We start from the raw sequence: 22079 nt of genomic DNA on the forward strand, positions 1-22079 counted from the left end.
GACACACACTCATGTCTCTGCCCGTGTGGACAAAAATAGGCCATTTTCCAAGCCATATTCCTCACCCACATTAGTACCAACCTATACACATCAATTGACACACAACCATGGCATAAATAGGTACTCAAGGCCAACCAATATCAATTTTATAACATGAACATTTACACCACAACATGATATAACAAACAAATTCATTCAACCACCTTAAAACATACCCAAAAGATCATTTATACATATTTACAAGCCAAGTTTACCAAAATAAGCCAAATCACATAGTTTTATACGTATAACCAAAACAACATAAGACATATATGCCACATTAACCAAAACACCTATACATGTCATTTAACCCAAAATGTAAAGTCCAAGTACCAAAATAAAGTTTGATAATGCGACGTGATCTCCGACAATTTCCGAATCGAGTGAGCTTCCAAAATACTATAAAACATGAACAAATAAACAGAATAAGCAATTAAGCTTAGCAAGTTCGTAATTCAAAGAATAAAACTTACCATATAACTAAAATTTTAGGTAAATAACTCCAAACATAATTCGATTCAGTTTGGCCTAAGCCTATCATACAACCCATAATCAAGTTAATCATGTATTCACATAAATCTGAAAATCATATATGAATTCATCAATTTATCAAATTCTCTATACATGTAACATCTAGTCGTATATCAAATATCAACCATTTCCATGCAAATACCTGTACTTGTCAAATCGGACTTGTATAATCCCGTAATAACACTATGCCCATTGAACCATCTAAAATATCGTAGGATACGCGGGTAGTGCACACAAAGTGTACTAAATGGTAAACCGTCAATTCTTATACATGTGTCCTCATACGAGCGATAAACAGTAAGCTCATCCGAGCTTAATATCAGTAAACTCTTCCGAGCAGAATAACAGTAAGATCATCGAGGATAGGTACATGGACATAGCTAAAGGGGCTGACAGGGGCCTTAATCCCCCTAAATGAAATTTTTTTCATGTAGGTCTTTTAAAATTTTTAAAATTTTAAATTATAAGAGATAAAATTACACTTTAACCCCCTAAAAATGATAAAATTTTGATTTAATCTTTTAAAAATTATAAAAATATAAACTATTAAAAATAATAAAATTCTATTTTTATCATTATAAAAATTATAATTTAATTTTAGACATGAAAAAATTTTCTAACTTTACTCTTAGATAAGAGCCTAATTGGTTTCCTAAAAATGATAAATATATCATTTATTTCTTAACTTATAAATTAATATATTGGTGAAAAAAAAATTGACAACATTCTCCACCTTATCCAAAGACGACATCTTTTGGCCATTAAATAGCTTCCAAAATGTCGATTCTTTAGCACATAAAACTCAAAAAGCCCCTCAAAACAGACCCTCCAATTAGATGGAGCAGGATCGATCCTCTCAATCCCGTCCTCCACATGTCCTCGTCTTCCCCTTTCCATTACAAGGCCATATAAACTCCATGATTAAGCTAGCTGAACTGCTAGCTATCGCCGGCTTCAAGCTCACTTTCCTCAACTCCCACCACAACCATGAGCGCTTGGTCAAGTTCAACAATATTGCTGCCCATTCTGAAAGATACCCAGGGTTCCAATTCAAGACCATAACCGATGGTCTCCCTCTTGATCATCCTAGGTCAGGGAACTGGTTCCTTGATACGTTAGAAGATACCATGGAACTTAAGATGAAGGAAAGTTTGAGAGAGGTACTTGTGAATAGTAGCCCGCCAGTAGATTGCATAATTGGAGATGGGGTTTTAAGCTTTGCTCTTGATGTTGCAAAGGAGCTTGGAATCCCCATTATTTTTTTTCGTACCAGCAGTCCTCGTTGTTTCTGGGTTAGTTATTCTATCCCTGATATAATCCAAGCTGGGGAGCTTCCTATCAATGGTAAATCCACTTCTTTTTCATTAACTTTGTTTATTGTACCATGTTTAGCACTGTTTTTAATTTAGAATAACACAAAACCTTAAGTTGAAATGATTCTACAAGCATGTTGAAGAAATTAACGAGAAAGACATTTGGAATATTCCTGTTAGGCGAGTTGATTTGGTTTAAGTTTGATTAATTCGGAATTTAAAAAATTTAAATCATTTCATGTTTCAATTTTTTCAAGAGGTTTGGTTTCGGATTGGAATCAGTTTCGTTGTTGTCATTTAGATTTACTAATTTAACTTTTAAATTTGAGTTATTTTGGGTCATTATATTTTTGGGTTACTTTAGGATAATTGAGTTTTTGTATCTTTTATTTTAGGTTTGAGTCATTCCGAATATAAATCATTCTAGATTGATGGGTTTTTCAAGTTGAATCATTTCAGGATTTTTTCCATTCAGGTTTAATACTTAAGTTTCGACCACTTTGGGTAATTTGTTCCCGTTGTTTTTTAAGTTTGAGTTGTTCGAAGCTGTGATCATGTTTGAGCTTAGATCATTTCAAATTTGAGTTGTTAAATTTCTATGATTAAATAAATTGAATCTGATATGAGTTTGAATTAATTGGGTTTGTGATAATTGACACTAGTAAATGGGTTTTTGTTAAACAATTGAAGTAACTGAAGACATGGACCGATTAGTAACGACAGTTCCAGGCATGGAAACTTATCTTCGATGTCGAGATCTTCCTACTTTTTGTCGAAAACTGGACCTTGAAGATTCAATATTTATGAAGCTAGTCGTAAAAACGACACGAAAGAGCCTTCAAGCCGATGCCTTGATACTCAACACCGCCAAAGAGCTCGATGGGCCCATACTATCTCAAATACGCACCAAATGCCCTCGTGTCTATGCCGTTGGACCCTTACATGCTCAATTAAACACTAGACTCAATGCAAAACATGGAGAATCATATGATCACTTCTCGAATACACTTTGGGAAGTGGATAAAAGCTGCATCTGTTGGCTCAATAAGCAACCGAATCGATCTGTTATCTATGTAAGTTTTGGTAGCATTACGAGCACGTCAAGGGAGCAACTTGTAGAGCTTTGCTATGGACTTCTTAACAGTAAAACGAAGTTCTTGCTTGTTGTAAGGCCAAATTCCGTGATTGGAAAAGATGGTGAAGGGGAGGATGTTGTAATGGAGCTTACGGAGAAGAGTAAGGATCGAGGTTACATAGTAAATTGGGCACCACAAGAGGAGGTCTTGAACCACCCAGCCTTTGGCGGGTTCTTTACGCATAATGGATGGAACTCGACTTTGGAGAGCTTCGTCGCAGGGGTGCCTATGATTTGCTGGCCTTACTTTGCTGACCAACACGTGAATAGTAGGGTTGTGAGTGAGGTGTGGAAAATAGGGTTGGATATGAAGGATGTATGTGATAGAAAGATACTGGAGAAAATGGTAAATGATGTGATGGTGGTGTTGCGGAAGCGACGATAATATTAATAACAATATTATCAGAAATATTTAGATAATTATTATGCCAACAATTATACTAAGAAAATTCCCAGTTAAATTGGAGGGGTCACAAATGGTCCCGCTTAAAACCCAACAACTAGACAGAACTCACTTAGATATTTATAGCAATAATAACTAAATAAATATAACCAACATAAAGCTATTAAATATAAGCAAACAAATAAGAAATAAAATACCAGAGATTTAACGAGGTTCGGCCAATTTAGCTTACGTCCTCGGACACTACCAAATCAATATTTCTTCTAGAAATATTACAAAGGAGAAGATTTTGGGATGATACAACCAAAGGGGGAGGGGTTCTATATATAACAAACCAAACCCCCTCCATTTCTATCTTTTCCTAATGTGGGATATTGCCAATATTCAACAAATCTCCACCTTGGCGATATTCCACATCTTCGAACATCTTCTCATAACACAAACTTCAATAGTGTCTTCAAATTTGCAACCAATCGCCTTCTTCCCTTTTGGTAGTTGTGCCAGCTTCCACGTCTTGTTTTTCTCTAGAGATTGCATTTCCTCTTCCATTGCACCTAACCATCTATTATTCTCTAAACTCTGAATGGCTTCGGTGTAAGTGGATGGAATATTATCAACAACTGGAAGTGCATAAGCTACCATGTCAGTGAAACGAGCAGGTTTCTGAATTTCTCATCTCTGCCTTCTGACTGCATTTGGCTCTGATTGCTGTTGAGGTTCTTGGGTAGAAACCTCTTCCTCATCTGACTCTGCATCTGCCAATGAAGAATCACTAGTGGTACCTTTTGCTGGAATTACCACACTCTGCTCAAACTCCATCTGCTGCGGAGTACACTCCACCTGCTGCGAAGTACTACTCACTCCTTCTGGATTTACCTTATTCAACATGGCAGATTCATGAAAGGTAACATCCCTACTGATTATCGTCTTCTTTGCCTCTAGACACCACAAACGATATCCCTTAACACCAGCATTGAAGCCCATGAATAGAGCCTTCTTTGCTCTTGGATCTAACTTTGATTCTTTCACATGATAATATGCAATAGAACCAAAAATGCGCAAGGTGTCATAATCAGTAGCAGGTTTTCCATACCATTTCTCCAAAGGAGTCTTGCCATTTATAGCAGATGATGGCAAATGATTGATGAGATGTTGAGCGTACGTCACAGCCTCAGTCCAAAACTTTCTATCTAATCCAGCATTAGATAACATACATCGAACTTTCTCCACAAGCGTTCGATTCATACGCTCTGCCACCCCATTCTGTTGCGGTGTTCCACCTACGGTGAAGTGCCTTACTATGCCACAATCTTGGCATATCTTCAGGAAAGGATCGCTTTTATATTCTCCACCGTTGTCTGATCGGAGAACCTTAATCTTCCTTCCTGTCTGATTTTCAACTTTAGTTTTCCACTTAAGGAAAACTTCAAGCACCTCATCTTTGTTCTTCATAGGAAACACCCAAACTCGTCTGGAAAAATCATCAATAAAGGTGACAAAATAACGTCTTCCTCCAAGTGATGGAGTCTTGAACGGTCCCCATACATCAGAATGCACATAATCCAGAATACCTTTAGTATTGTGAATCCCAGTGCCAAATTTCACCCTTCGTTGTTTTCCCAGAACACAATGCTCGCAAAATTCAAGTTTGCAAGTCTTTGTACCTTCCAATAATCCTTGCTTGGCTAGAGTTTGCAAGGATTTTTCACCAGCATGGCCCAAACGCATATGCCACAGCTGTGTTGCCTCAGCGTCCTTCTTGGTACTCGTAATTGCTGCTGCTGTTTTCCCAACCACTGTACTACCTTGGTAGTAATACAGATTGTTCTTTCTTATGCCTTTCAACATCACCAATGCTCCTGAAGTTGCTTTAAGAACTCCATCTCGTATTGTCACAACTAGGCCTTTAGATTCTAACGACCCCAAAGAGATGAGATTCTTCTTCAACTTTGGGACATATCGTACATCCCGCAAAATTCTAGTAGATCCATCATGACTCCTCAGTTTAATTGAACCTATCCCGGCTATTTTACATGTGTTATCATTACCCATGTAAACAACCCCTTCATCTAGTTTTTGAAATTCAAAGAACCATTCCCGAATGGGACACATATGATAGGAACAACCAGAATCCATGATCCACTCATCTGCATATAATGTTGAAGATGTCATACTAAGAGAAAAGTCTGACTCTGCTTCACTATTGCATTCTGCAACATTTGCATCTTGCGGAGTCTTCCCTTTTTTCTTCAATTTTGGACAATCTTTCTTCCAATGTCCTTTTTCTTTGCAAAAAGAACATTCATCTTTGGCAACAGCTCGACCTTTGGACTTTCTTCTCTTCCCCTTAGACTGACTTTGCTGATGACCTCTTGTTACCAATGCTTCCACTGCTGCTTCACCTGAACCTTTCAACTTATCCTTTCGGCGTAGTTCATAGCTATACAATGCAGCAGTTACTTCATTGAAAGTTACTTCCGATTTTCCATGAAGTAGAGTAGTTTCAAGGTACTCAAACTCCTCAGGAAGCGATCCCAACAACATTAACGCCAAGTCTTCGTCTTCAAAAGTCACATCCAAATTCAACAAATCAGCCACCAGCTGATTAAAATTGGTAATGTGCTCGTTCATCGTGGTACCAGGAACATAATTGAAACGAAACAGTCTTTTCTTCATATGCAACTTATTTTGACTGTTCTTCTTCAAGAATTTCTCCTCCAATGCTTTCCACAATTTACTTGCAGAAGTCTCTTTACTGAATGTATACTTTTGCTCTCTGGAAAGACATGATCGAATTGTACCACATGCCAATCGGTTGATGGTCTTCCATTCTTTATCATCAACCCCTACTGGTTTTTCTTCCTCAATGGCAATATCTAGACCCTGTTGAAAGAGGGCATCTAGAAGCTCACTTTGCCACATGCCGAAATGACCTGTTCCATCAAAAATTTCCACTACAAATCTCGTATTTGCAGTTCCAATCCTCGGCAAAATGTACGAAGTGGAAGTTGTTGATATGGATGGTTTTTCTTCTGTCATTTTTGCCATAGCTTCTATTTAATAGCCACCAAATGCGGAATACCCACAAGCTTTCGGAAATGTTTCTGATGTGTAAGATCAGACTAAGCTGCAAACACAGAGCATACTACAAAACCTTGGCTCGGATACCAATTGTTGCGGAAGCGACGATAATATTAATAACAATATTATCAGAAATATTTAGATAATTATTATGCCAACAATTATACTAAGAAAATTCCCAGTTAAATTGGAGGGGTCACAAATGGTCCCGCTTAAAACCCAACAACTAGACAGAACTCACTTAGATATTTATAGCAATAATAACTAAATAAATATAACCAACATAAAGCTATTAAATATAAGCAAACAAATAAGAAATAAAATACCAGAGATTTAACGAGGTTCGGCCAATTTAGCTTACGTCCTCGGACACTACCAAATCAATATTTCTTCTAGAAATATTACAAAGGAGAAGATTTTGGGATGATACAACCAAAGGGGGAGGGGTTCTATATATAACAAACCAAACCCCCTCCATTTCTATCTTTTCCTAATGTGGGATATTGCCAATATTCAACAGGTGGATCGAAAGAAGGAGTTTGCAAAATCCGCATCTGAAATGGCTACGGTAAGCAATCAAAGTGTTAATGTTGGTGGGTCTTCTTATAGTAATTTGGACTGTTTAGTAGAAGATATTAGAATAATGAGCTTGAAAAAACTCACAAAATGAGCTTTGAACCACCCAGCCGTTGGCGGGTTCTCTTCATTTTAATTTTTTTTATTGCAATATCTCTTTCAACAAAGTAATTGAATAGCAGTAAAACTTTTCAAAATATCCTTACATGATTGAATATCTTTATCAATTACAATCACCAATTTTTTTATTATTAAGCTTAAAAATATGTACAACAATAGTTACTTAAATCCTATCAAAATATGCCAATAAAATAGGTAAATTACAAACAACTCAATTGCAAGTTAAGTTGTGACTAACTGAGTAATTGAGGAATGATGCAAGCCCCATGACCCAACAACCAGTTTCAGACTAATGGATGTGATGAGTTCACATCATCTCAAAGCTCAACAATAGTGTCAAAGGCCAAACAAATCAAACCAAGATCCAATCAAAGACAATATTCGAGTATGAATTTTTTCGAGGAAAGGGGGATGATATATGTTCGGATGGGATGAAATTTATTAAATTTCATACACCAAAGCTGTCAACTTTCAAGTTTAGGAAATCAACAAACTTGCAGTGCCTTTTTGGATGGGATCCAGGCATATCTGGGTAGAGATTCTTCATGGCGTTCGAAATTTATCTATCTTGGATTTGATTGCTTTTCAGACTAATTACCAAGTAATTGACGAACTCAAGACCCAATTTCAGACTAATGGATGTGATGAGTTCACATTACCTCAAAGCTTAACAATAGTGTCAAAGGCCAAACAAGTCAAACCAAGATTCAATCAATGATAATATTCGAGTATGAATTTTTTCGAGGAAAGGGGGATGATATATGTATGGATGGGATGAAATTTATTAAGTTTCATTCACCAAAGTTGTCAACTTTCAAGTTTAGGAAATCAACAAACTTCCTACATTTTGTCGAAAACTGGACATTGAAGATTCATTTATGAAGCTAGTCGTAAAAAAGACACGAAAGAGCCTTCAAGCAGATGCCTTGATACTCAACACCGCCGAAGAGCTCGATGGGCCTATAGTATCTCAAATATGCACCAAATGCCCTCGTGTCTATGCCGTTGGACCCTTACATGCTCAATTAAACACTAGACTCAATGTAAAACATGGAGAATTATATGATCATTTCTCGAATACACTTTGGGAAGTGGATAAAAGCTGCATCTTTTGGCTCAATAAGCAACCAAATCGATCTGTTATCTATGTAAGTTTTGGTAGCATTACGAGCATGTCAAGGGAGCAACTTTTAGAGCTTTGCTATGGACTTCTTAACAGTAAAACGAAGTTCTTGTTTATTGTAAGGCCAAATTCCGTGATTGGAAAAGATGGTGAAGGGGAGGATGTTGTAATGGAGCTTATGGAGAAGAGTAAGGATCGAGGTTACATTGTAAATTGGGCACCACAAGAGGCGGTCTTGAACCACCCAGCCGTTGGCGGGTTCTTTACGCATAATGGATGGAACTCGACTTTGGAGAGCATCGTCGCACGGGTGCCTATGATTTGCTGGCCTTACTTTACTGACCAACACGTGAATAATAGGGTTGTGAGTGAGGTGTGGAAAATAGGGTTGGATATGAAGGATGTATGTGATAGAAAGATAGTTGAGAAAATGGTAAATGATGTGATGGTGGATCGAAAGGAGGAGTTTGCAAAATCCGCATCTGAAATGGCTAAGGTAACCAATCAAAGTGTTAATGTTGGTGGGTCTTCTTATAGTAATTTGGACTGTTTAGTTGAAGATATTAGAATAATGAGCTTGAAAAAACTCACAAAATGAGCTTTGAACCACCCAGCCGTTGGCGGGTTCTCTTCATTTTAATTTTTTTATTGCAATATCTCTTTAAACAAAGTAATTGAATAGCAGTAAAACTTTTCAAAATATCCTTACATGATTGAATAACTTGATCAATTACAATCACCAAATTTTTTTATTATTAACCTTAAAAATATGTACAACAATAGTTACTTAAATCCTATCAAAATATGCCAATAAAATAGGTAATTTATAAACAACTTAATTGCAAATTGAGTTGTGACTAACTGAGTAATTGACGAATGATGCAAGTCTCAAGACCCAATTTCAGACTAATGAATGTGATGATTCACATTGCCTTAAAGCCCAACAATAGTGTCAAAGGTCAAACAAATCAAACCAAGATCCAATCAAAAACAATATTCGAGTATGAATTTTTTCGAGAAAAGGGGAATGATATATGTATGAATGGGATGAAATTTATTACATTTCATTCACCAAAGCTGTCAACTTTCAAGTTTAGGAAATCAACAAACTTGCAACGCCTTTTTGGATGAGATCCAGGCATATCTGGGTTGAGACTCTTCATGGTGTTCGAAATTTATCTAACTTGGATTTGATTGCGTTTCAGATTATGTCAAAATCCAAGTTTCTTTCCTAACGTCTAGAGCCCTAAGTCGAATTCACGACTTAAATAAACTTTACGATCCACTTCCACATTCATCTGCCTCAACCTTTATCAATGACACTAACATTCTCACCCTTTGACACTAACAACTAGAGTATTATATTCATAAAATGAGCTAAAATAAAGAAGTAGCAAGTAGCAAACATTATGAATAAACAGAATACTTAACAGTAATAAGCATGCAAAAGGAGAACTCCCCTTCGATGGTAGCATCAATACATCCCCCCAATAAACACAATAGAAGGGGAGCGGACTTTTATTTCTTTTCTTAAGATGTGAATGCATGGTAAAGATGGTTTTTTTTTTGCACTATAGGTATGAAGTGGTTATAATAATTATTTTCTTTGCTCCACCCTACTTGATGCGGTCATTGAAAACACCAAAAATATCTTATCCCTAATAAATAATGAAAAAGAATAGTAAAAGGGAAGCAGGGTCAAATTCTTAAGGACTGGATTTGCACAATATCATGTTCCTTGAAATCCCAGGCAAAATCTTGCCCAAGAAAACCTGCGTGCCTGAAAAAAAAATAAGAAATAACAAAATTAAAGGTTTGGATCTGGAAATAAAAAATAAAATAAAAACAGAATTAAGAATATTGAATCTAAAATACGAGAGATTAAAAATAGAGTTGAGATAAAGGAAATTCTTATGGGAGATTCCAACCTCCAGTTGTCTCATTCCGCCTTAGGTTTAAATCCTCACCTTTTAGATTATCCTTCCCAGACCGAATAAGCCAGTTATAGTGGAAGAGGACGCCTACGACCACCAGCTCCAAGGATTTAGATTTACAATTTAGTGGAACCTGACTCTAGCCAACAATCGCTTCTATGGGATTGTCTTATGCTAGATCAACACTTCTCAATGGCGAATCCCACGCCTTTGTCTCTTGGGCTTGCCAACCTCTGACGCAGTAAGCTAACAAACCGACTGTGCAACCTTCCCAAAACATACAAAGCGGCCGCATTTGCATTCGTTGAAAAGCTTACTTCTTAAGGGACAAGGACAGAAACATCTACCCCGTAGTGCGGAGAAACGATGAATACTCAGCGAGGAGGCTAAGTACGGACTCTAAGCCTCAAGAACCCTTTTTGGGGAATATCGACAACCTTCGGCTAGATGGGTTTAGTGGCTCATGGTTGTGGTGGAAAAGAAAATAAATATAATAAAAATAGAGATTTTATTGAAAGGAAATATGAGAAGAACAAAAGGCTACACTTTTGGGAAGAGAGTGTTTACAGAAAAAGATCCATCTCTTTTGAATCACTTCACCCCCTATTTATAGTGCTAGAAGAGATAGTCTAATCCTACTTAAATTCCCAAAAGATAAATACATTTAATTGAAGATAAATAAAGATAAATAAAATAAAATCCTAAAATTAAATAATCTTTAATAATTATCTTAATATTAATTATCCTAATATAATTAAAATAGAGTCTGATAGAATAAAATCTCTTTTTTTTTGCATTTCAACCCTTGTGTCCTCCAAGCTTGCACTTTTGACACCAACTTGTACTTGTCATATCGGACTTGTATAATCTCGTAATAATACTATGCCCATTGAACCATCTAAAATATCGTAGGATACGCGGGTGGTGCACACGAAGTGTACTGAATGGTAAACCGTCAATTCTTATACATGTGTGCTCATACGAGCGATAAACAGTAAGCTCATCCGAGCTTAATATCAGTAAACTCTTCCGAGCAGAATAACAATAAGGTCATCGAGGATAGGTACATGGACGTAGCTAAAGGGGCTGACAGGGGCCTTCATCCCCCTAAATGAAAATTTTTTCATGTAGGTCTTTTAAAATTTTTGAAATTTTAAATTATAAGAGATAAAATTACACTTTAACCCCTTAAAATGATAAAATTTTGATTTAATCTTTTAAAAATTATAAAATTATAAACTATTAAAAATAATGAAATTATATTTTTATCATTATAAGAATTACAAGTTAATTTTAGACATGAAAAAGTTTTCTACTCTTGGATAGATAAGAACCTAATTGGTTTCCTAAAAATATGATAAATATATCATTTATTTCTTAACTTATAAATTAATACATTCTCCACCTTAGCCAAAGACATCTTTTGGCCATTAAATAGCTTCCAAATTGTTGATTCTTAAGCACATAAAAGTCAAAAAGCCCCTCAAAACAGATCATCCAATTAGATGGAGGAGCAGGATCGATCCTCTCAACCCCGTCCTCCACATGTCCTCATCTTCCCCCTCCCATTACAGGGCCATATAAACACCATGATTAAGCTGGCTGAACTGCTACCTATCGCCGGCTTCAAGCTCACTTTCCTCAACTCCCACCACAACCATAAACGCTTGGTCAAGTTCAACAATATTGCTGCCCATTTTGAAAGATACCCAGGGTTCGAATTCAAGACCATAACCGATGGTCTCCCTCTTGATCATCCTAGGTCAGGGAGCTGGTTCCTTGATATGTTTGAAGAAACCATGGAACCTAAGATGAAGCAAAGTTTGAGAGAGGTACTTGTGAATAGCAGCCCACCAGTAGATTGCGTAATTGCAGATGGGTTTTTAGGCTTTGCTCTTGATGTTGCAAAGGAGGTTGGAATCCCCATTATTTTTTTTTTCATACCAGCAGTTCTTGTTGTTTCAGGGTTTCTTATTCTATCCCTGATATAATCCAAGCTGGGGAGCTTCCCATCAATGGTAAATCCACTTCTTTCTCATCAACTTTGTTTATTGTACCATGTTTAGCACTGTTTTTAACTTAGAATAACACAAAACCTTAAGTCGAAATGATTTGACAAGCATGTTGAAGAAATTAACGAGAAAGACATTTGGAATATTCCTGTTAATTAGGCGAGTTGATTTGGTTTATGTAGGATTAATTCGAAATTTAAAATTTTTAAATCATTTCATGTTTGAATGATTTTGAGTTTCAACGGGTTCTTGTCATTTAGATTTACTAATTTAACTTTTAAATTCGAATTATTTTTGGTTATTTTGTTTTCGGGTCACTTTAGGTTAGCTAGCTGGGTATTTTTGTGTCGATTTTCAAGTTGAATCATTTCAGGATTGTTTTTATTCTGATTTAATACTTAAGTTTAAACCACTTTGGGTAACTTGTACCCGTTGTTTATAAGTTCGAGTCGTTCGAAGTTGTGATCATATTTGAGTTTAGATTATTTCGAATTTAAATTGTTAAAGTTCTATGATTAAATAAATTTGAATCTGATATGAGTTTCAATTAATTGGGTTTGTGATAATTGACACTAGTAAATGGGTTTTTGTTATACAATTGAAGGAAGTGAAGACATGGACCGGCTAATAACGACAGTGCCAGGCATGGAAACTTATCTTCGATGTCCAGATCTTCCAACTTTTTGTCGAAAACTTGACATTGAAGATTAAATTATGAAGTAATATCTCTTTAAACAAAGTAATTGAATAGCAGTAAAACTTTTCAAAATAACCTTAAAAAGATGTACAACAATAGTTACTTAAATCCTATCAAAATATGCCAATAAAATAGGTAAATTACAAACAACTCAATTGCAAGTTAAGTTGTGACTAACTGAGTAATTGACGAATGATGCAAGCCCCATGACCCAACAACCAATTTCAGACTAATGGATGTGATGAGTTCACATCATCTCAAAGCTGAACAATAGTGTCAAAGGCCAAACAAATCAAACCAAGATCCAATCAAAGACAATATTCGAGTATGAATTTTTTCGAGGAAAGGGGATGATATATGTTCGGATGGGATGAAATTTATTAAATTTCATACACCAAAGCTGTCAACTTTCAAGTTTAGGAAATCAACAAACTTGCAACGCCTTTTTGGATGGGATCCAGGCATATCTGGGTAGAGATTCTTCATGGCGTTCGAAATTTATCTATCTTGGATTTGATTGCTTTTCAGATTATGTCAAAATCTAAGTTTATTTCCTAACGTCTAGAACCCTAAGTAAAATTCGCGACTTAATAAACTTTACAATACACTTCCACATTCATCCGCCTCAACCTTTATCAATGACACAAACATTCTCACCCTTTGACACTAACAACTAGAGTATTATCTTCATAAAATGAGCTAACATAAAGAAGTAGCAAGTAGCAAACATTATGAATAAACAGAATACTTAACAGTAATAAGCATGCAAAAGGAGAACTCCCCTTCGATAGTAGCATCAATACATCCCCCCAATAAACACAATAGAACGGGAGCGGGCTTTTATTTCTTTTCTTAAAATGTGAATGCATGGTAAAGATGGTTTCTTTTTTTGCATTATATGTATGAAGTGTTTATAATTATTATTTTCTTTGCTCCACCCTACTCATTATATAAAGTTATTATTTTATCCTATATATTTGTTGATACAACATACAACAAGGAAGGAAGATAAGGAGGAGGTCAAGATGGTGCAATGGAGGCCAATTCACCTAAAGAGGTTGAGAGTCGAAACAAGAACAAAATGACAGACTAACCAAGAAGACAATTGCTCGGTAACTCTAGAGTGCTAAAAAAAAGGATCTTTTTGCATCATTCCTTAGAATATTTTCTCTTGTCCATTGATATGACATGGTCAGATAAACATTCAATCCCGCAAAATGTGTAAAGGATATTTATAGGCGTAAATCATGGGACCTTATCAATATGAGATTATTGTGCCTAAATGGACTCCTTATCATATAAAGAGTGCATTCATACTAAGAGAATGTTAATACTTAAAACAGGTGGATGGTTCCATCTAAGAGGAATGAGTGGTCTATTGAAGCGTTACTTCAAATGAAGTCAACAAAAGATCTATAATGCATCTGATATTGACACGTGTCCGAGTGACGGAGGGATATTTGGGCTTATACAGTCCTTATTATTGCAACTATGATAAAATCATGCTGTAATAAATAATTGTAGTCACGTGACATGCAATAAGATTGAATCTTTCTGATTTCTTTTTGCAAGTTTTAAAAGTACGAGTTTGACAATGTTGTCTTTAATTGCAGGCTGATTTGATGCAAATGCAATTTTTTTTTATAATAATCAAAACAATAAATAAATTGTGTCTAGTGCTCTCATCTTTTAGAATATCTTAATCTCCGTGACAGCTATCAAATATATATAAAATTTCATTATTCAAGAGGGTTATTTTTGTTAATATGTCTGCACTTTTATTATTCATTTTAGGAACGTATCTCAATGATCATATCTTCTTTTTAGCAAGGATATGTTGAATCATCCTAATTAAGGTTAGTTTTTTCAAGCTTATTATCGCTAATAGCTGTTACGACCTCAAGACTATTAGAATAAATGATAATCTTATCATATCCTTATTTTTTTAATATGTGTAAACTATTTAATATGTCCCAAAAGTCAACAGCTACAAACGAATATTTCTCCAAAAAGTGATTATAGTCCAAAATCTAATTTCTCTTCCCATCACATATTACTCCACCTACAGCTTAAAAACCAGAAATAGAATTAACAGCACCTTCAATATTAAGAAGAAAACCCATAGCTGCAGATCCATCACCAAGACTTCATTATTTGTTGGCCTTGCTTTGGTGACCAACAATTGAACAGTAGGTTTGTGGAGGAAGTCTGGAAATTAATTAGGATTAGATATGAAGGATGTGTGTGATAGGAGAGTTGTGGAGCAAATGGTGAATGATTTAATGGTGGAAAAAAGGGAGGAGATTTTGAAATCAGCTGCTGAATTTGCTAAATTAGCCAAAAGATCTGTGAATATTGGTAGGTCTTCGTATTATAATTAGAACTGTCTAATTGAGGACATAAGAATGGTGAATAAAAATTGTTAAAAACGTGAAATTTTGAGATAGGGACAACAAAATAAGGGGCCTTTCCCTTCCCCACTTTTTTTATTAAATTATTTCCTAGGTTCCTGCTAATTTCGAGTTAAACAATTTGACCCTAATTTCTTTAATTATCTTTTACATCTTTGTCAACTTTTAAAGTAATAATCGTATTTGTTTGCTTTTATACTAATATATGATTTTCAATTGATAAAAAAAAATTAAAAATTAGTTGAAAATACTAATATCTCGTATTAATTGATAAGAGTTACGATAATTATCAATATAAATCGATATTGATTGAAATTAATTAAAATATATTAATTTTTTTACTAAAATTGAACTTAAATAATTTGGTATCAAAATGGTGGGGACTATTATCCAATAATGTTTTCTCTTGATTCTGTCCCTGCCCGAAGTAGCTAGTGAAGGGGAATAAAGATGTTTCGTATAGGAAAATTGCTTTAACGAAAATGGTGAATGAAATTGATATGGTTGAAAACAAAGAAGAGACTGAGAAATCTGTCGGCGGCCCTTGCTGCAATTTCGATTGTTTTATTAAAGACATAAAAGAACATGTTGTAATTAATTAACTTGCAGTCACATGGCATGCGATGAAGATGGATTTTTTTTTTTAAATTAGATCCAAGGTTATTAAATATTAATAAGTTTATATTTTGATTAATTAATTAGATACAAAATAATCACTAAACTATTCAAAAGATTTTGTTTAAGTCATTAGCTTTAAGTTTGGTTTACAAGCTTCAAACAACAATTCGACGAATAATATGGTAGATCAGTACCCATTAAAAAATAGAAGAACTTAACATAGATCCAAGTCGATCTGACAGTCAGTGTTGGAGATCGAAGAAGAATGTTATTTGGACTTTGGCTCGTAAATATGAAAAGAAATTGAACCGTAAAAGAAAAGGGGAAGAAAAGTTTTCAATTTGTACAAGCGATGCGAACGGAAAAAACTATACAATAAAACAAAGTAATTGAATAATTATCTTTCAAAAATTATAAAAATATAAACTATTAAAAATAATGAAATTATATTTTAATCATTATAAGAATTACAAGTTAATTTTAGACATGAAAAAGTTTTCTACTCTTGGATAGATAAGAGCCTAATTGGTTTCCTAAAAATATGATAAATATATCATTTATTTCTTAACTTATAAATTAATACATTCTCCACCTTAACCAAAGACATCTTTTGGCCATGAAATAGCTTCCAAATTGTCGATTCTTAAGCACATAAAACTCAAAAAGCCCCTCAAAACAGATCATCCAATTAGATGGAGGAGCAGGATCGATCCTCTCAACCCCGTCTTCCACATGTCCTCATCTTCCCCCTCCCAATACAAGGCCATATAAACTCCATGATTAAGCTAGCTGAACTGCTAGCTATCGCCGGCTTCAAGCTCACTTTCCTCAACTCCCACCACAACCATGAACGCTTGGTCAAGTTCAACAATATTGCTGCCCATTTTGAAAGATACCCAGGGTTCGAATTCAAGACCATAACCGATGGTCTCCCTCTTGATCATCCTAGGTCAGGGAGCTGGTTCCTTGATATGTTTGAAGATACCATGGAACCTAAATGAAGCAAAGTTTGAGAGAGGTACTTGTGAATAGTAGCCCACCAGTAGATTGCATAATTGCAGATGGGCTTTTAGGCTTTGCTCTTGATGTTGCAAAGGAGGTTGGAATCCCCATTATTTTTTTTTGTACCAGCAGTCCTTGTAGTTTCTGGGTTTATTATTCTATCCCTGATATAATCCAAGTTGGGGAGCTTCCTATCAATGGTAAATCCTCTTCTTTCTCATCAACTTTGTTTATTATACCATGTTTAGCACTGTTTTTAACTTAGAATAACACAAAACCTTAAGTCGAAATGATTTGACAAGCATGTTGAAGAAATTAACGAGAAAGACATTTGGAATATTCCTGTTAATTAGGCGAGTTGATTTGGTTTAAGTTGGATTAATTCGGAATTTAAAATTTTTAAATCATTTCATGTTTGAATGATTTTAAGTTTCAATGGTTCTTGTCAATTAGATTTACTAATTTAACTTTTAAATTCGAATTATTTTTGTTATTTTGTTTTCGGGTCACTTTAGGTTAGCTAGCTGGGTATTTTTGTGTCGATTTTCAAGTTGAATCATTTCAGGATTTTTTCCATTCGGGTTTAATACTTAAGTTTGGACCACCATGAATAATTTGTTCCCGTTATTTTTAAGTTCAAGTCGTTCGAAGTTGTGATCATGTTTGAGCTTAGATCATTTCAAATTTGAGTTGTTAAATTTATATGATTAAATAAATTAAATCTGATATGAGTTTGAATTAATTGGGTTTGTGATCATTGACACTAGTAAATGGGTTTTTGTTAAACAATTGAAGGAACTGAAGACATGGACCGGTTAATGACGACAGTGCCAGGCATGGAAACTTATCTTCGATGTCGAGACCTTCCTACTTTTTGTCGAAAACTGGACACTGAAGATTCAATATTTATGAAGCTAGTCGTAGAACAGACACGAAAGAGCCTTCAAGCCGATGCCTTGATACTCAACACCGCCGAAGAGCTCTATGGGCCTATACTATCTCAAATACGCACCAAATGCCCTCGTGTCTATGCCGTTGGACCCTTACATGCTCAATTAAACACTAGACTCAATGCAAAACATGGAGAGTCATATGATCACTTCTCGAATACACTTTGGGAAGTGGATAAAAGCTGCATCTTTTGGCTCAATAAGCAACCGGGTCGATCTGTTATCTATGTAAGTTTTGGTAGCATTACGAGCATGTCAAGGGAGCAACTTGTTGAGCTTTGGTATGGACTTCTTAACAGTAAAACGAAGTTCTTGCTTGTTGTAAGGCCAAATTCCGTGATTGGAAAGATGGTGAAGGGGAGGATGTTGTAATGGAGCTTATGGAGAAGAGTAAGGATCGAGGTTACATTGTAAATTGGGCACCACAAGAGGCAGTCTTGAACCACCCGGCCATTGGCGGGTTCTTTACGCATAATGGATGGAACTCGACTTTAGAGAGCGTTGTCCCAGGGGTGCCTATGATTTGCTGGCCTCAGTTTGCTGACCAACACGTGAATAGTAGGGTTGTGAGTGTGGTGTGGAAAATAGGGTTGGATATGAAGGATGTATGTGATAGCAAGATAGTGGAGAAAATGGTAAAGGATGTGATGGTGGATCGAAAGGAGGAGTTCGCAAAATCCGCATCTGAAATGGCTAAGGTAACCAATCAAAGTGTTAATGTTGGTGGGTCTTCTTATAGTAATTTGGACTGTTTAGTTGAAGATATTAGAATAATGAGCTTGAAAAAACTCACAAAATGAGCTTTGAACCACCCAGCCGTTGGCGGGTTCTCTTCATTTTAATTTTTTTATTGCAATATCTCTTTAAACAAAGTAATTGAATAGCAGTAAAAATTTTCAAAATATCCTTACATGATTGAATATCTTGATCAATTACAATCACCAAAATTTTTTTATTATTAACCTTAAAAAGATGTGCAATAATAGTTACTTAATCCTATCAAAATATGCCAATAAAATAGGTAAATTACAAACAACTCAATTGCAAGTTAAGTTGTGACTAACTGAGTAATTGAGGAATGATGCAAGCCCCATGACCCAACAACCAGTTTCAGACTAATGGATGTGATGAGTTCACATCATCTCAAAGCTGAACAATAGTGTCAAAGGCCAAACAAATCAAACCAAGATCCAATCAAAGACAATATTCGAGTATGAATTTTTTCGAGGAAAGGGGGATGATATATGTTCAGATGGGATGAAATTTATTAAATTTCATACACCAAAGCTGTCAACTTTCAAGTTTAGGAAATCAACAAACTTGCAGCGCCTTTTTGGATGGGATCCAGGCATATCTGGGTAGAGATTCTTCATGGCGTTCGAAATTTATCTATCTTGGATTTGATTGCTTTTCAGATTATGTCAAAATCTAAGTTTATTTCCTAAAGTCTAGAACCCTAAGTCAAATTCGCGACTTAAACAAACTTTACGATACACTTCCACATTCATCTGCCTCAACCTTTATAATGACACTAACATTCTCACCCTTTGACACTAACAACTAGAGTATTATCTTCATAAAATGAGCTAACATAAAGAAGTAACAAGTAGCAAACATTATGAATAAATACTTAACAGTAATAAGCATGCAAAAGGAGAACTCCGCTTCGATGGTAACATCAATACATCCCCGCCCCCAATAAACACAATAGAACGGGAGCGGGCTTTTATTTCTTTTCTTAAAATGTGAATGCATGGTAAAGATGGCTTTTTTATTTTTTGCATTATATGTATGAAGTGTTTATAATTAATATTTTCTTTGCTCCACCCTACTCATTATATAAAGTTATTATTTTACCCTATATATTTGTTGATACAACGTACAACAAGGGAGGAAGATAAGGAGGAGGTCAAGATGGTGCAATGGAGGCCAATTCACCTAAAGAGGTTGAGAGTCGAAACAAGAACAAAATGACAGACTAACCAAGAAGACAATTGCTCGGTAACTCTAGAGTGCTAAAAAAAGGATCTTTTTGCATCATTCCTTAGAATATTTTCTCTTGTCCACTGATATGACATGGGCAGATAAACATTCAATCCCGCAAAATGTGTAAAGAATATTTATAGGCATATATCACGGGTCCTTATCAGTATGAGATTATTGTGCCTAAATGGACTCCTTATCATATAAAGAGTGCATTCATACTAAGAGAATGTTAATACTTTAAATGGGTGGATGGTTCCATCTAAGAGGGATGAGTGGTCTATTGAAGCGTTACTTCAAATGACGTCAACAAGAGGTCTATGATGCATCTGATATTGACACGTGTCTGAGTGACGGAGGGGTATAGCAACATTAAATATATGTTCGAGCCTTGAATTACATAGTTAAGACTTAGTGGTTTCTGACAATGTTTTTATAATTGAACCCGTGATCAAACCGATCAGACCACCAATTTTTAATTTAATTGATTCAATCGATTAAATCTATTGATTCAATAAAAAATAAATTATAAATATAAAATCTAATTATTTATAAATTTTGAAATCTCATTATTAAAGTTTTGTAAGTCCACTTTAAGACTATATATAGCCCATTGATTGAAAATCTGTAAATCCACTTTTAAAGAATTTAAAAGTTCCTTGTGAATATGCAACTCATCTCTTTTACCCTTTAGACTTGTAAACTTCTCTTCCACTTCCTTTTTGTCATTCCCTCTTCTCATTTATTCTAACTATTTCTTAAATGATCGGTTTTTTTCTATTCATTGCTTCTTCTCAAATACCCAAATCTCTTTCGTATCATTCCAAATCTCATGTTTTTCTTTTTCTTTCTTTACATAAATAAAATATTATTCTAATAGATTTTTTTTGTCAAGTTTCTAAACCCTATTTAATTGAATTTTAATTGGTTCATAATAGTTCGTTTGTTATCCATTTTAATAAAGAGTGTTGGATGGTCAAATCTACCAATTTTTAATCCAATCAATTTAATTAATCAATACAATTCAATTTCGACAATATTAATTTCTGATTTCTAGTTGCTAATATAAGAAAATTAAATAAATTAATTGTTAGGGAATTTTTAATTTTTAAGGTAAATTCAATTCCTATTTACTTGGGAGGTTGTCCTAAGTAATCAAAATTATGTTTAAAATATTAAAAATAATTAAGAAAAATCAAAATGAAACAACGTATGGTAAAATGAGAATGGATATATTTAATATCTATAATGGAAATAATAAATTATAAAATTAAATATTTATGATGGAACGAAATAGATAATAAAATAATTAAGATTTAACATTATTTGCTAGGTGTTGTTACATTTTCTTCCCAATGGAGGGCAATGTTATGTTGGCTTTACTTTTTGGACCAACAATTGAGAAGTCGCTTTTGTTTGGGATTTTTTTTTTCCAGAAATGGTGCATGAAAGGGTCGGTGAAAATGGGTAGATTGGCTAAATCATGTGACAGTGTCGGTGGTCCTTATTATTGCAATTTGCAGTCACGTGACATGCAATAAGGTGTAATCTTTCTGATTTTTTTTTTTTTTGCAAGTTTTAAAAGCACGAGTTTGACAATGTTGTCATTAATTGCAGGCTGATTTGATGCAAATGCAATTTTTTTATTTATAATAATCAAAACAATACGATTACAGTAAAGTATTTATAAATAAATTGTCTCTGGTGCTCAATCTTTTAGAATATCTTGAATCTCCATAAGGGCTATGGAACATATTTAAAACTTCATCATTTAAGAGTCATTGTTGCTAATGTGTCTATTATTTTATTATTCTTTTTAGGAATGTATCTTAATGACCATTTCTTTTCGTTAGCAAGCATATGTTAAATTCCCTTAATTAAAGTAGAGGTACTTTTTTCAGGCTTATTACTGCTAATTATTGGATACCTACAATCTTTGACTTTTCAAAGATGAATAGTGGCAGAAAGTTGGCACCGAAAGGCACCGAAAGTAGAAAGTAAGATTAGTTGGCATGGGATAATTGCAATTTTGGTCCCTAATTGTATAGGGACATTGCAAGTTGATCCTTAAACCTCAACTATAAATAGGTCTAACCATTTCTTACTTTCTTCATCCCACACTTGCCATTCTCTACTTAAGGCAATTGTTCT

General features: G+C 34.8%; 1 protein-coding gene and 2 pseudogenes across 1 annotated transcript; all 3 read left to right on the top strand.

The window, feature by feature from the left end:
* The first annotated feature begins 1307 nt into the window (after positions 1-1307).
* LOC107944160 (7-deoxyloganetic acid glucosyl transferase-like) lies at positions 1308-18781 on the top strand (annotated as a pseudogene).
* LOC121222608 (7-deoxyloganetic acid glucosyltransferase) lies at positions 7076-8955 on the top strand. The gene has a single exon (XM_041103713.1). It carries the CDS (start codon positions 8077-8079, stop codon positions 8917-8919), a length of 843 nt encoding a protein of 280 aa, XP_040959647.1. The 5' UTR covers positions 7076-8076; the 3' UTR covers positions 8920-8955.
* On the top strand, positions 11761-13634 carry LOC121222609 (7-deoxyloganetic acid glucosyl transferase-like; annotated as a pseudogene).
* Positions 18782-22079: the final 3298 nt, after the last annotated feature.

This window comes from Gossypium hirsutum, chromosome D10 (assembly GCF_007990345.1).
Source record: "Gossypium hirsutum isolate 1008001.06 chromosome D10, Gossypium_hirsutum_v2.1, whole genome shotgun sequence".
Lineage (NCBI taxonomy): Eukaryota > Viridiplantae > Streptophyta > Magnoliopsida > Malvales > Malvaceae > Gossypium > Gossypium hirsutum.

Excerpts from the sequence above, each read along its gene's own strand:
- LOC121222608 (XM_041103713.1), top strand. The coding sequence starts at position 8,077 with ATGAAGCTAGTCGTAAAAAAGACACGAAAGAGCCTTCAAGCAGATGCC.